The sequence below is a fragment of the Miniopterus schreibersii genome, assembly GCF_964146895.1.
Source record: "Miniopterus schreibersii genome assembly, chromosome: 1".
NCBI classification, from domain to species: domain Eukaryota; kingdom Metazoa; phylum Chordata; class Mammalia; order Chiroptera; family Miniopteridae; genus Miniopterus; species Miniopterus schreibersii.
Genome location: NC_138101.1, coordinates 61,749,840 through 61,765,235, shown reverse-complemented (window position 1 = coordinate 61,765,235; position 15,396 = coordinate 61,749,840). Strand labels below are relative to the sequence as shown.

At 38.8% G+C, this 15,396-nt stretch overlaps 1 protein-coding gene across 2 annotated transcripts in view; it reads left to right on the top strand.

Moving 5' to 3' along the window:
- The window catches only part of PPP3CA (protein phosphatase 3 catalytic subunit alpha), a 287,960-nt gene that overhangs the window by 220,861 nt on the left and 51,703 nt on the right, over positions 1 to 15,396 (top strand). For both annotated transcript variants that reach the window (XM_081118962.1, XM_081118961.1), the window contains exons 6-8: positions 1,660 to 1,799; positions 10,899 to 10,976; positions 14,033 to 14,127. In XM_081118962.1, the coding sequence (XP_080975088.1) occupies positions 1,660 to 1,799; positions 10,899 to 10,976; positions 14,033 to 14,127 (313 nt within the window). The remainder of the gene's footprint in view (positions 1 to 1,659; positions 1,800 to 10,898; positions 10,977 to 14,032; positions 14,128 to 15,396) is intronic.

Below are 15,396 nucleotides of genomic sequence, written 5' to 3'. Positions count from 1 at the left end.
CTACTGTCCCCAGGAATAGCATGTTTCAGATATTATGTTCAAGTTTTACATTTGTCAGTAAGCTCTAGACTTAGCCACAAAATAATTTTGAGGTTTGCATTTTGCCATGTGTCAATCAGAGTTTCCACCACACTTACCTGATTTAGCAAAATTTAGTTGTTTATTCTTACTGTAGATAGTATTACTTTTAGAAAGCACTTTGTAACTTTTCCAGAAGAAATTCTGTATTCTGGTTGCCTTACAAACCTTCAGCTGGGGATTCACATTAATCAGAAAGCCTCCCGTCTTCTGCTGTTCTACCCCTAATAATAAGCTCTTGTTACTCAGAAAGAAATTCTGTATTTTTATGGACTAGTATTATTTTTCTAGGATGAATTGTTCCAATGGCATACATTATTTAAATCTCTCAAACATTTCTAAGTTTGCAGTGCATGTTTTATGGATAACATAATGGTTGAAATATAGAGGATTTTGTCCTGAAGTTTTTCATTGGGTGTTGAAAATGTGAAATATTGCTTCATTCTTTTTAGATACTAGTAAAAAACAGTGTGTAGCAAAACCATGGTTTACATCACCTTCTGTGTCTCAGGAAAAAAAGATAATTTGACTGGCTGTCAGCCTTAATATATTCACTTCTTCACCTATCCCTATGGGTGTTTTTTTAAAAAATATTAAAGCATTGACTATAAAGAATATCTATCTTTAATGGGTTTGCATAGCTGCTTAATGCATTTCTTTTCAAGAGCCTTTAATATCTGCTAACTTTACTAAAGATCCTTTAATTGCAGTTAAATCATGATAAACTAAAGGAAAGTGACAGTATTATAAAATTGTTGGCAAAATGTCATTTGCAGCTGTATTGCTCATACCTTCTAAGTGCACCTTTTAAAATTGAAATATGACTTTGCTAAACATTTATAACTGGAAAATGGATTTCATATGAAGGGCTTCCAGTAAAACTATGAAACAGAACTGTGAGCAAAAGAAAACCAGCTAAATTTGGGTTTATTTCACTGCTTATCATTACAGTTGGTTTGTAACCAGTAAGATAAACTAGAATAGGCTTGTAGTTTAATTAAATACCTAGATAGCCCCCAATGAGTGAATACCCAAAATGTCCTAAAGCAAGTGCGCCTCTTAAAATGAAAGCCATCTGTTCTCAGAATCATATTGTTAAATGTAAACACCATAACTGGTTCTCAACCAGTTTTCTAAGTCACAGTGTAATGGAAGCAGTAATAGAAATCTCCCCAAAGTCAGAATAACATAAAAGCTCTTCCTCAAGCAATGAAACGCAGACAGTCACATTAGCGGACAATGACTAAAACACTTGGATAGCTAAAATAAGTTAGGGGAAGAGAAAAAGATAAAAGGGAGTCAAAAGTTAGGAACCCAAGAGGCAGCAGGGAAGTAAAGGGTGGGGTGAAGGCAGATAGTGTGTGAGCTCATCGGGAGGAAGCAGGAAGGACAGTTGGAGAGAGGAAGAGTCAAAGAACGGGGAGAGCCAAGGAGGAGGGGGAGCTGGCAGGAGGAGAGGGGCAGGGAGGCTCTGTGCTTGGGGAGACGTGGGGGGTGTTGCAGAATTCTGCTTGCTTCTGTTTCCTGAATTCCAAGTTTCCAAAGATTAGTATTTTGCTCTCTGTCTTCTATTTTTCTTAGTTAGACCGATTCAAAGAACCACCTGCTTATGGACCTATGTGCGACATCCTGTGGTCAGACCCCCTGGAGGACTTTGGCAATGAGAAGACTCAGGAACATTTCACTCACAACACAGTCAGGGGGTGTTCGTACTTCTACAGGTGAGCGCGCAGCCCGCGTCGGAGGCCCGTTTGGCTCATCGGCTTTGCAGTTTATTAGTGCCCGGGTTGGATTCATTTAGGATGTTTGCGTAACTTCTCTAGGAAACAAGTATAAAGGGAAGGGTCACTTCGAAAGCCTGGTTCAAATGTGTTCTTACCACTTGCACAATGAAAATATAAATAAATAGATAAGAAATAAAGTATATCTGTATAGATCTGTAGGTATAATGTCTGTGAAGAATAGAAAGGGCATAAAAGGGGCATGTGGTATCAGGGTGGTGAAGTCGCTGAAGAAGAGAAAAGTAGGATTTAGTAGAAATTTTGTTTTGTTTCAAAAATTGTAGAGAAAAATCCAATGCTAGCCTTGATTTTTTTTCATTCGATTATGCAATACTTCAAAATATTTTTACCAGTTTTCTAAAGTTAAATTGGAGAAATAATTTTAAATTGCTTAATTAAATTATATTCAAGTTATCTTTAAATTTCCTAACTTTATGAGAGTTTTTGGATAAATTAACATTAGCAGCAACTTAGTATATAGGTACCGTAAGTAAATTTATTGTTAGCACATTGACAAGCCATATTGAAAAACATTTTATAGTAACTTTTACATTTTTGTATTTGCCAGTGTGTAGGGATTTGCCCATTCCGTAACATTTCAGAGCAGAAATTAGCAACACAGTTGGGTTTTTGCATATCTTCACGATTTTCCTGACACCTCATGTCAGTTTTAGCCTGCTGCACTTGATTACCACCAGTTTCACTACATTCTTTTAATCATAAGACATACAGGTCATGTGAAAGGGGAAAAGAGGTCATGGAATTGAGAATTTTAAGTTCTAGAATACACAGTCTTAAAATAAAAATTAAAAAAAAAAAAACCCTTAAAAACCCAGACTGATGTTCACTGAAGTTTATGCACAACTCCAGCCCTGGCAGCTAAGCAAATATCAAGGCTGTGTATTGAGCCACGTATCTTCTGTCTCTAGAGTCAGCAGATGTCATCCTTCTGCGTAACACTGATCACAGTTTGTTCAGTGGTAGAACATTTTGTTCCATACGTTAAGTTTTCCTCATGGGGAAGAAATCGTTTTCTTTTATTCATCTGTTGATGTGATTGGGAAATTGAAGTTTGTGAACAGAAAATCTAGTACACTGTAAGGCATCAGTCAAAGAAAAGTTTTTGCTAGAAATATTGATAAAGAGGTTTGTTTCTAGCTTATATATCAGACTGTCTACAATTCATTTCTTTGTTTTGGAAATTTGGGGGTCAAGTCTAGTGAGTCTATTTTGGCTGAAATGAAGAAGCGTGGTATAGTATTTCTGAGAAGCCTAAGGCTTCTTTTCAGTAATTACTTAATTTGGGAGTAATCTTTTACTAAAGATGTTCAAACTTTTTTAATGAAAAGTTAAATATTGTTGAAATCTATCAAAGCCAACTATTCAATTTTTCAAATCTGGTGTTGAATCCTTAAGTATACCATGAGTATTTAAATTACCTATTGGATACCACTGGGTTGTGCTTTGGTAATATCAAACAAAAGCTAAGCCTCTTAATTTTGATATTAAGCCATATTGCATTAATCTTTCTTTAATTCATAGTATAACATCTTTTGTTAGCTTTCTGAGTCACCTCAAATAAATCGTAATCTAAATAAATTCTTGTACTGAACTTACATAAAGTTCTGGTATTTTTGTTTTGTGACTACAGACACAGATGTGTTTACATCAGAGATAAAGGCCATCAGCTAGGCAGGATTATGCATGTTTTCACACTTTTTTCCTCAACAAAGTGATTATTTAACTCCTCTCATTAGAGGTTGTTAATAGATCTTTAGCCATGACAAATGCTGAATATCTAAATTCACCGCCAGTAGACTGACTAATGGCAAAACCGTCTGGATTATGTTCTTTTTATCTAAGGAAGAGAAAAATGAATCTTATTTTCCCAGAGCTGATTGATCCTTTTGTTTTTAGTGCCATCATGAAGGTGTCAAGGCATCCTCTGTGGTCTTGGTTCATAAAGTTGACCTAGAGGGGCACAAGGGAACAAAAAACCTTGGCGAGAAACTTGGTGACAATTATGTGTTTGAGTTACCCGCACTGATCTTGGTCCACAACTCCCCGTTATATTTTACATGTTTATATTAAACTTGCATATTTAATTTGCCATGCCACCCTATTCATGATCTAACACATTGCCTGGGCCGTGATTTAAATACAGTGAAGTTATGCAAAAAAGTACATCAGTAGAATTTATTAATAATGTTCATGAGTTATAAAAAATAGGCAATATGACAGAGAGGAAAGAATCCATACAACATTACTTTTTGCCCAAGTGCTATTATCTTTATAACCTTAGGCCAGAGTTTGTGTATTCAAATGATAAAATTCTGAGGCAGATAATTGAGACACTTGAAGCAGGCCAAGTGTTAGATCGTAAAGATTAATGAGGATCATGAAAAATTGGAGGTAAAATTTTTATTTTCATGTAGGGCCAACAAAACTGTCAGTTGGATCAGGTGCTTGGGTTGTCAGTTTGTATTCTGCCTTGGATGAATCACGGAAGCTTTGTGTTCTAGGTTTAGCTGGCTTCAGAAGGAGTGAGTTAAATCAGACATCTGAGTTCTGAGATTTGAAGAACATCTTAAGTCATTTTAAAGTGTTTTTGAAGCTGCAAATTACAGCTCACTCAAATAACCACTGCTCTGTTCATCACAGATCAGCAGCCTTTAGCTTCTCTTCTGCAGTTGACACGCTATCAACCCTGACATCCTCTGGCTCCTCCTTTTTCACAAACTCTATCTCTCCTGTAACTTATCAGGCAGATCATTGCGTTTTCTGCTGCCTCTTTCTTGGTCTTCCTCCTGCTTTTGACAGTGTTTTCTTCACATTTTCCTAGGAACCTCACCTATTCCCTGAGGTTCACTATAAACTATAACTTCCATGGTTTGACTACAAAGATCTACATCTAGCCCCTTCATCTCTTTGTCTTTCCTGAAGTCGAATTCTCTGTTTCTAGTTGTCTGCTGGAATTTTTTTTTAAATGTTTTTTATTGATTTTTGGAGAGCGAGGAAGGGGAAGGGAGAGAGAGGGAAACATTGATGTGAGAGGGAAACATGGATTGGCTGCCTCCTGGTAGCACCCTCTACAGGGAATCGAGCCATGTGCCCGGACAGAGAATTGAACCAGAAACCTCTCCATGCATGGGAACAAAGCTCAACCAACTGAGCCACGCTAGCCAGGGCTGATGGAATTTTTTACCTAAGATGTTCCATTGTCACCTTCACCTAAACTCTCCTTGCCTGATAAAGCTTATTATTTACTTTCCCACTGGCTTAATCCCCACTAGAAAGTCCCCCTGTTCTTTCTTCTGTTAACAGCTTATTCTCCCAGTCATGCAGACTGGCAAATAGCTTTTTCTTCTTGCATTGAAATCACCACAGTCATCACATCTTATTGACCTTTTTTTTATAATATCACTAGCATCTAGACCATCCTGCCTGCCTTCCCTCCCTCCCACTCTGATTTCAATACCTTCATCTTTAGTCTGTTGAAATCACACCTGATTGTACAACATCCGCCACGCTCCCCTCAATTCATACTGTTCAGCTCATGGGTCTCTTTTGAGAATCCATTCACTCATTCAATTATTTAACAAGCATTACTTGAGTGCATACTATATATATGCCTTCTGTGAGATTTTGTAAATACTGGGAATCTTTACCTTCAGGGAAATAACAGTCTAGTACCAGAGATCAATAAGCAGAAATTGACAAGTAAAATGCAAGGCGGGTTAGTGCTGTGATAAATGTGGAGGTCATCACACACAGGCACACACCTGGGGGATCTAACCCAAACGGGTGGATCACAGTTTAAGGGACTACTCATGGTGGAAGTGTTATTATACTTAAATTTTAAAGGACGAGTAAAATATATCCAGCCTGAGATACTAGGGAAGGTTAGGCTCTTACAAGCAGAGAAAGTGGTTTTCATGAAAACTTGACGGGAGATAACACTAGGAACTCTGGAAAGATGCCCACCTGAATGGTCTCACTTTATCTCTAATCCCAGTTAGCAGGTTCAGTATAAAGTTGAATATTCATATAACTAACTTATTCTGCTCCTATTTCATTACCCACTGGAAATGTGTATATATGTGTATCAAAATACCAGCTTGTTCATAGCAGAAGTATTTGTAATAGCCAAAAAATGGAAACAACCCAAACACCCATTTAGTAGAATGGATAATAAATTTTAGTATATTTAACTAGATACAGCAAATTAGAATGAGTTAAACAAAACTACACATAACAACGTGGATTAATGTCACAAATATAATGATGAGCGGAGAGAGACAGATACCACAGAGCGCACACTGGATGATCCCATGAAATAAGAGTTCAAGGTTAGAAAAGCTCATCTGTAACGTTAAGAGCCAGGGTGGGGTTACCCTTAGTGAGGAGGCGACAGTGACTCAGAAGACACATGAAGAGTCACTGGGGTTCAGGAAACCTGTGTCTTGATCTGAGTGCTAGTTGCAAAGGTGTTTGCTTTATAAAAGGTCACCAATTTGTAATCTTTCTTGTGCAGTTTTCTGTATAGGTATTACACTTCCATAAATAGTTTGCCTTGAGTAAAAATTGCTCACCACCCTTGAGGCAGCCGGCAGCCAGGTGCAAGTGAGGACTCAAGCTCTGGTGAAGTTCTGGCAGGAAAAGTTGAAGCCCTTCCAGACTTGATCCCTAGTGGGTAAAATGAAATTAGTTGGAGAACCCTGGGGCAAAGAAAGTGACACAGCAAGTCCTAGCAAAAGATCGGCCTACCAGTACCTAGGCGAGGCCAGGACCCCCCAGGGCTGAATGCCTATTGCCAGGCCCAGGAGGCAGAGACTAGCTGGACAGCGGGGCCAAGTCCTCTGTTCTCCTGGGCTGGACAGCAGAGGGGGGAAGCCTCCTCCCAGTCCCTTGACCGGGCTGGCAGGCTGCCTGCCTCTGCTTGGCTGAAGCCGATGAGGGAAGGAAACTCTTTCCTTCTCTCACCTGCTTAACTGCCCCTGGTGAGGCTACTCCAGAAATTAACTGTGAGCACCAGTTAGTGGGCAAATGGCTGCTAAGCATGTAGGATATGAAGACAAAACTGTCTCTTAAGGCATCCAGTGTTGCTGGAGAGCCGAGGCATGCACATAATTTACCCTACAACACGACAGGTGATGCATTGCTTTCATATGTTATGGAAACAAGGTGGATGCAGCAGGTTTGTACACCTCGGGGCAAAGTAGGTTTGAAGGGAAGGGTTCACAAGTGATCATTTAGCTAAGGCTTGGCGGACCAGCAGACCACTCCAGAAGGAAGAAATACCCAGGGAAAGTATGTAAGGGCATAAAAGCATGAAAAAGCATTTTAATAATGCCTGCGGGCTATATCCTGGTTAAAGAGCCTGAAGTCTGGGAGGTTGAAATCAAAAGTCTAAAATACTCTATCATATTGCAAGAAACAAAAATAAGAGAATAAACAGAATGCATCTAACAATAGCCGTTTTCTCTAGTGCCAAGCTTTTTCTACCGAGTCTCACGTTTGTGCCTTTCTACCTTCCTCATCTTTGTTCATGCTCAGCCTGCTTCCTGTCCCTCTCCCTCTCTTGGTGGCATTCTAACCACTTCCTATCTAGTAATCCCCGTGCACAGTTTCCCTTAAGATCTAACACAAATCGCAACTAGTAAATTTACCATTTACTGTTAGAATCTGGGGTTGCTGACTCACCATTCTGTGCTGCCTTCTTTCTTTCACTCCAGGGTGGTAGGAGAAACTTAAGAGCTGTGAAAAGTCTACTACTATGCATCAGACCCTAGCCTAGGAAACTTACATATATTGCTAACTCATTTCATCTTTATCTCAAGTCTATGAAGTAAATGATACTATCTGCATTTTTACAAATGAGGTGATTTATTTGTATGAGGTGAAGCAAAGAAATTAAACAATTTTCCAAAGTTTACACGGGAAATAGGAATAAGACCCCAGATCTAAGTATCCCCACTATTCCATGGAAATTTTCATCTCCCTTTCTACTCAGAGAAGATGCATTCTCTGGTGCTTAAGTAATAATTATGATCCAATAAAAAACAACATTTTCAGAGAAGATAACTTCTTTCCTAAACAGAGCAGCGATGCTGGTCAATGAATATCACGGGGCAGAAAGCATCACTGGTCTTCGCCAGTCCTTGCAGCTGGTCTGGTTTAAGACATGTTTAGGCCAGTGGGCTAAACAAAATCATCCAGGGTGCCTCATACAGGAGGGTCGTGCCTGACAAAGCTGCCCATGGAGGGGTGTGAGTGGGACCGGGTTCTGAAGGCCATGGGACCGGACTTAGGGTGGTCAGTGTTGAGGAAGAGGGGCTCTTTCTCCTTGGTGGGCACAGAACATGGAAGCTTCATCTTATTAATGCAAAGAAGGGAGGGGGGAGATCTGCCATGAGATAGGTATTTTTCAAAAAGATTTCCTCAGACCCCTGTGCTTTCTTTTCTTGCTTTATTATATCTCAAACCTTGGACTATTTTATCTTAAAATGTATTTTATTCTTAAGTAGTTTTTTTAATTTAAAAAAGTGTTTTACCTTCCTTCCTAGATTATAAATATCATCAAAACAGAAACCACACCTTACACGTATCATACCTCCCATCCCTGTGCATAATACAATCTTCTAACAAAGGGAACAGATTCACCAGTGAGCCTTTGATAAATTATTGGTGAATTAAGTGATTTCCAACCCTTTCTGTGGTGGTAAGGTGTTCTGAACTCTGCTTTGTATGATTTTTTTTTTATCTTCACCCAAAGATACGTTTATTGACTTCTCTTAGAGAGATTGAGAGAGAGAGAGAGAGAGAGAGAGAGAGAGAGGAACATCGATGTCAGAGAGATGTGAGAGAGAAACATTGATCTCTTGCCTCCCGTATGCACCCCAACTGGGGATCAAACCTGAAACCTAGGTATGTACCTGACTGGGAATCAAACCCTCAGCCATTTGGTGTCTAGGACGATGCTCCAACCAGCTGAGCTACCTGGCCAGGACAATATCTTTTTAAAATGCTTTTCAGTTTGAACACTTTTTGGTTTTCGTTATTTCCGTTAAAAAACATAAAAATATTGTAAACTTTTTTCCCTAATATTAATAACTTGAATGTATCCAAGGCAGGTAGCTTACCAATAATGAGAATCTAGTTGATAGTCAAGTATTTTCTATAATTTATTTTGAAAAATATTTGTAATTCTTAGAAAATGAGTATTTGCTTGCATGTGCTTTTAAATTTCTAAAGATTTTCTTCAGAATGTTTTTCCTCTAAGAAGAATACAAGTGTTCCTCACTTAATGCTGTTAACCTAGTAGAATGCTGCTAGGTTAATTTCATTTTCTACAGATTTCCATTAGAAATCAGACGTATATTTCCATGGGAGAAAAATTAGCTTAAACACATAAAGGTACCAAACATAGCATGAAGAAAATATATTAAAATTTTGTTTTCATAAGACTAGTGTAAGTACTTCCAACAGGAAAAAAATAAAATAAAGAGCAGCCAAGCTATTTTCCCACAGGCAAAAAAGTGTCAAACCTAGACAAACAACCTGTGTCTTCCAGTATAACAACAGGGCTATAAACTGTCTTTTAAAAGAAGCATTATGAGGACACAAGAAATATGAGTAAACAGCATAAAGAGATAGGGTAGGAACATTTAGAATATTCTAGAACACACATCCGTGTACACATACACACAAATATGTAGTCATGCAAAAAATTTCTTTATTCAGATCCCACTTTTACCGAAGAACTGAACCTCTTTATAATCAGTATTTCTACAATGGTATGCAATCCTAATGATGTTTTCTTTCCTATTGCTCAGCTAATTCTTACAAAATCTGTAGCATAGAAACTATTTTCAACTTCTCTTTTCTGATAAATTATTTGAGTGAGATAATACTAAGTATTTTCACAAAGTGCTATTTTTATAGTTGCTGAATTACTATCTTCCATAATATGTATAGTTCAGTTTCATGGATATTTGCAGTTCATATTGAAATGAGCATGGGCTTGCTGTCCCTTGATTTGAAATATCTAAAATGTATTCATTTTTATGGCATACATTTATCGTGTTAAAAATTCTTACAGCAGAGGCAAAGTGATTGCAAACGGTTTTCAAGTTTAGTTTGTAACTTGAATTGCATTTTGAATGAACTTCTCATCTTTAGTTTTGAGACTTTCTTAATAGGTGATATTATCTTGATTGAATTTAGATATTTTTATTTTTATTTTTTATTTTTTTAAATATATCTTTATTGATTTCAGAGAGAGGAAGGGAGAGGGAGAGAGAGATAGAAACATCAATGATGAGAGAGTCATTGATCAAACCCGCAACCCGGGCATGTGCCCTGACTGGGAATCGAACCCTGATCGCCTGGATCCTAGGTCGATGCTCAACCGTTGAGCCACGTCCGGCTGGGCTAGATATTTTTATTAAGTCAAGATAAAGAATAAGATTTAAGATAAAGCTCTGTTGATCTAGGTAAGGTACACATTTTAAAAGTTTGTGAATTATAATCCTGTTTAGATTTTTAATGATATAGCCAGTTAATATAATCATATATAAGTTGAAAACTTGATTTCCCAGAAGACTTCCTCTCCTGATTCTCTAACTCAGTCCTCCCTGTGGAGCACTCAGGCAAGTACAAATAGGGCTGCATTGGAGAAAATTGAGGTTTATATTTTAAATTCCACCCTCATGTCATATTTATGGTTCTGCTCACTTTGTGTTTAAAGGTAGACTTGATAATATTGATTTTCTCTCCTAGTGGACACTTTTCTAGTGTTGTTATGTAATAGCCTGCATTCTTTTTCCAATTCATACACCTCCAGCCCTTTCTGATTACATAAACAATGCAGCTGTAGGTGCTTTTTCTGCCACAGGGGAAAACCTATCCTTAGAGGCTTGCTTCATGAATGATGTATGTTTGATTATGTTGGATCAAATCACATAGGTCTGATGTTACAGGTAAATTTGCTCCTGTTAATGATTTCATAACAGATGCTTCTCTTTTTGTCTCTGGCAGTTACCCGGCTGTTTGTGAATTCTTACAGCACAATAACTTGTTATCTATACTCCGAGCCCATGAAGCCCAGGATGCAGGGTGAGCAGTTTTGTGGGTTTATGAAAACCACACACTCCTTGTCCCTTTGTCACGTCTCCCTCCCTCTGCTCAGGCTGTGGGGGTTCCCTTTGCCAGGCTTTTTCCCTGAAGGAACTCAGTCTTAAAATTGTCTCCTGATGACACCAATAGGGCAGGGTCCCGGGGAATGAGTGGCTGCAGGTGTATTGTAAAGTCCCCTTTAAAGCTCTTCCATTTTTAGCTTGAACAGGTAAAATTTTCAGCTGGCTTCCCTAAACACCGTAAGGGCCCTTCCTCGTTTCCTACTCTTACCACTGTCCCAGAAGTGTGTAAATTACCATTCACATCCTGGTTGGCAATGTGAATGAGAATCACACATAAATATTTAATAGATATTGCATGTTGTACTCTTGTTTAAAGAATGTCATTCCTGGTCCCTCTAGAGTTTTGTGTGTGTTTTTTTTTTTTTTTAAATATATCTTTATTGATTTCAGAAAGAGGCAAGGAAAGGGAGAGAGAGAGATAGAAACATCCATGATGAGAGAGTCATTGATCGGCTGCCTCCTGCACGCCCCCAACTGGGGGTCGAGCCCGCAACCCGGGCATATGCCCGCAATCGCCTGGATCCCAGGTGAACGCTCAACTGCTGAGCCACGCCCAGCCAGGCCCTCTAGAGTTTTAACGGACAAAAACATTTAAATGATGGGGGAAAGCTTATATTCTGACTAATAATTGCTTAACATGGTTTTATAATACCTGGTAAATTTTAACACATAAACCAATTTTAAGTGTTTAGAAAACTAAGAAATATCAGATAATGACTTTGCTGGTGCATTAAATCTGCATTAGGGAAAAATAGGTGTAATTAATTTTAGGATTGGAAGTCCAGTACCCTTCCAAGTGGTGGGCCCCACTGAAAAGTAGCATTTGCCTTTAAATGCTTAAACTCGTCCCTTCAGGCTCTGAATTTTCTGAAATGGAGGAACAGTTATTTTCATAACCCGTGTGCTGAAATTGGGAATGTAGGTTCCAGCATTCTGAAGGAAGCCTATGTCTGTGATGATCCTGAATTAAGGCAGAGCCTAACTTCTTTTCAAAATTAGCTTTTTTCAAGCAATCAATCAATAGGTGTAAACCGATTCAATATTACATCCCCTGTGCTGTTGTTGCTGATGTTTGAAGTAATCTCTGTTGGCATACCCAACCAATCATATCCTTAAGTAATTTTTTTCTTTTAGAAGGGCATTGGCATCACCGTGCTTTTTGTGGCTGAGTGTCCCAACTGTGCTTTTGAGGCAGATGTATCTTAACCCCACTATGAACCTGAAATCATCTGCTTATTTGAAAATATGTTAAGTGCACCAGTTAAAATCAACAACTCTGTTTAAAATGAGCAGTTGATTGATTCATTGGGGAAAATTGAGATCATGTCATCCAGCTTCTTTTTTATTTGCTGTCGTAGCCAGCCCTGGTTTACAAAGTCAACGTACTAGGATTAAGAGTGGTACTATCTTTCACATTTTGAATTTTTCCCCCAAAACACAGTCCTGTAAGCAGGATAAATATTTCTAGAATGTAAACCAAAAGTAATTTTAGACTGTAATAAAGAATAATAAGCACTTATTTGAGCAATAGGAGCTGCAGCCCAGGAGACACAGATTCAGATAGCAGCCTAATTTGTGTCCCACTGAGACAGAGGGGAGGCCTCCTTTTATAGGCAGAGTTCCTATCTGCGTTCTCAGTTAGGTCCGCTTTATGTAAGTGAGGTACCCCAATTGAGTGATTCTGATTGACAGGGCAGGTCTCAGTCCTCGGTGGAGACAAAAACAGGGTTTCCCTGCAGTTGTTGACTCAGAGGGCCAAATCAGCAGGGCATAGTGTGGAAGCCAGGAGTTGCCTCTGAGGTTCTAACTGGGATACGCGAGAAGTCCCTGTCAGCAAATGACCACTAGGATCTTATTATTCCTAAAATTTGGGCCCTCGGTTGACCATAGGGAACCCACTTCAGCCACTAAATTCCTTCTCAACGTTCACATCATATCTTCTCAGAGTCCATAAAAACACTTCAAAAGAGTTCTAAGGGAATATTTTCTTCTGGGAAAAGTAGTGTCTAAAATATTTGTAAAATTATAAGTTTTAAGGTGGCTACTTATCTATCTAAAGGTACTATTTGAGGCACCTTGGGAACCCAGCTAAATTAGGCATGCCAGAAATAACACAGAATACCCAAGGAATGAGACAATTTTGTTATGTGCTATACAGGAATGTTTCTATACTGATATTCCTAAAATCTGTTACATAGAAGTCGTGAAATACCTTTTCACCTTGCTGGAAAAGAGCCAGTCTCCTGTATCTTTTGATTATTTGAGGACTAGAGTTCTATTTTTGTCTTAGTAGAAGAAAAGAAACTTGATTGTTGGTTTATTTCCAAATGTCTTGCAAATGTTCTGTTTCATTCCTGATTGATTAAATATCACCCTGCTAAAACAATAATCTTTGACCTGCACACACCACATGAGACTGGTAATAAATAAACTCTAAAGTAGAAACAATTTTAATTCATAAAATCATAGATTTTACCAAACTTTCTTTGAAAAGCAAATCACTTGGTTTAGGCAAAAAGGGGAACTGTAACTGTAACAGAGTATTGTAGATAGATAGAGTAACCAGCGTGCTATTAATGGAAAAGATTTATATATTGCTTTGCTTATTGAGTCCTTTTATGTCAAAAATATTGGCAGGCTTATGAAAAACATGGTAGGTAGACGGCAAAAAAGTAGCATCCATCTTCCCTGTTGAACACATGGAAATGAATTTTCACTGAATTCTACCCTCCACTGGGTCTGCCGGACTTAGGAAAAACTAATTTCCAAATTTTACATCTGAGTGTATGTTTCTATTCTCACCTCTGAAGTGAAGTCATTGTAAAGAGACTTCAGAGAGAAAATTTTATTTAATGTTATATAATCAAATTCTCTTTGAATGATAAAACTGAATTTTAACTTTGTATATATAAGTCAATAATTTGATACCACCGGTTTTCCCTACTTGCTCTAATTTGTACTCATTGTTTGTAGGTATCGCATGTACAGGAAAAGCCAGACAACAGGCTTCCCTTCTCTAATTACGATTTTCTCAGCACCAAATTACTTAGATGTATACAATAACAAAGGTAAGTGGTTCTGAATCCCTCTCGTGGTCTTCTATAACATGTATAATAATTCTTCAGCTTTTTTATTTTGGCTTGATTTCGGTAAAGCATTTTAACCATCTTTTTTCCTTTACTTTTTCATGTATTGTTTGATGCAAATTTTGTGAGTATCTCCAGAGGTAATTGGTCAGAGGTGGGGCCCAAGCGCTGTTATTTTTTTCACTGTTCTCCAGGCACTTCTATCTAGTGTATAGCAGGGTTGACAGCGACAGCTCTGGTAGATTATAGGCTTTAAAAGAAATTTTGATTGGCAGTAATCCAAAATCATCTCCCTTAAGAAGGATGTGGATTTAAATAAGAATACTGTGATTGTGCATGTATAGAATCAAGGAAAATAAGCATAAATAACCTATAGCTTGAAATTCAGATTCAAATTGCATGTATTGAGAACCTACCATGAGTCAAATCCTATGCTAGGAAAGGAAATATTCATTTATTTTTAAAGAAATTGTATTAAACTTCAAAGTAAGTACCACTAGCCCCCCACCTCCTCTTATTCTGCGGAGTGGGCCTCTGGTTAATTGCCTTGCCCGGGTCCCTCGGTTAGGCAGTGATGAGCGGGGCTCGGCCCCCGGTGTGCTAGTTTGGCATCGGCCACTTCCTTTCTGAAATGCCACACCTTGTGTGCCTGGAAGAGCCCAGGAAACAAGAGGGCCGTAGTCCCTGACTTCAGGGACGAGCAAGGGACACATTTATCTTCCTTCACTGACGTAATCTCTTTATTCAGAAATGACAGAAGTGTTATAGGTGTGGCAGGATGGGTGATAAAATGTGAAAAGCCACTTACTCGCAGCTGATCTGGGAAGTACACTGGTGGCATGTCCGAGTTTGGCTTTCTGAGATTAAGAGAAATGGAAACAGAAAGAAAAAAAGCAAGCAAGTAATATTTGAGAGTTGAGATATAGTCCAGGAGAGGCAGGAAAAGGCAGCCCTGTTGCTAAACCAGTCTGAACACCTGGGAGTAGGAGCCATTCCCCTGCCCGAGTGGTGACAGGTGCTTCCTGTCACAGGCTGGATCCAGATGCCGGAGGCAGGCCTTGGCCACCTTGATAACCAAACGCCTGTTCTGTGCCCTCAACCCTTAGGAATTGTTAGTTGTCTTTGTTTTTGTCTTCTTTCCGAGCTCCCTGTGGGAAGCAGGCCTCCCTTTTTGCCTGTAATTTCCTCGTAGCACCTCTCACCTCCACCTGCTCTGGCTGGACCCCGACCCCTAGACCTTCTGGGTCTGTC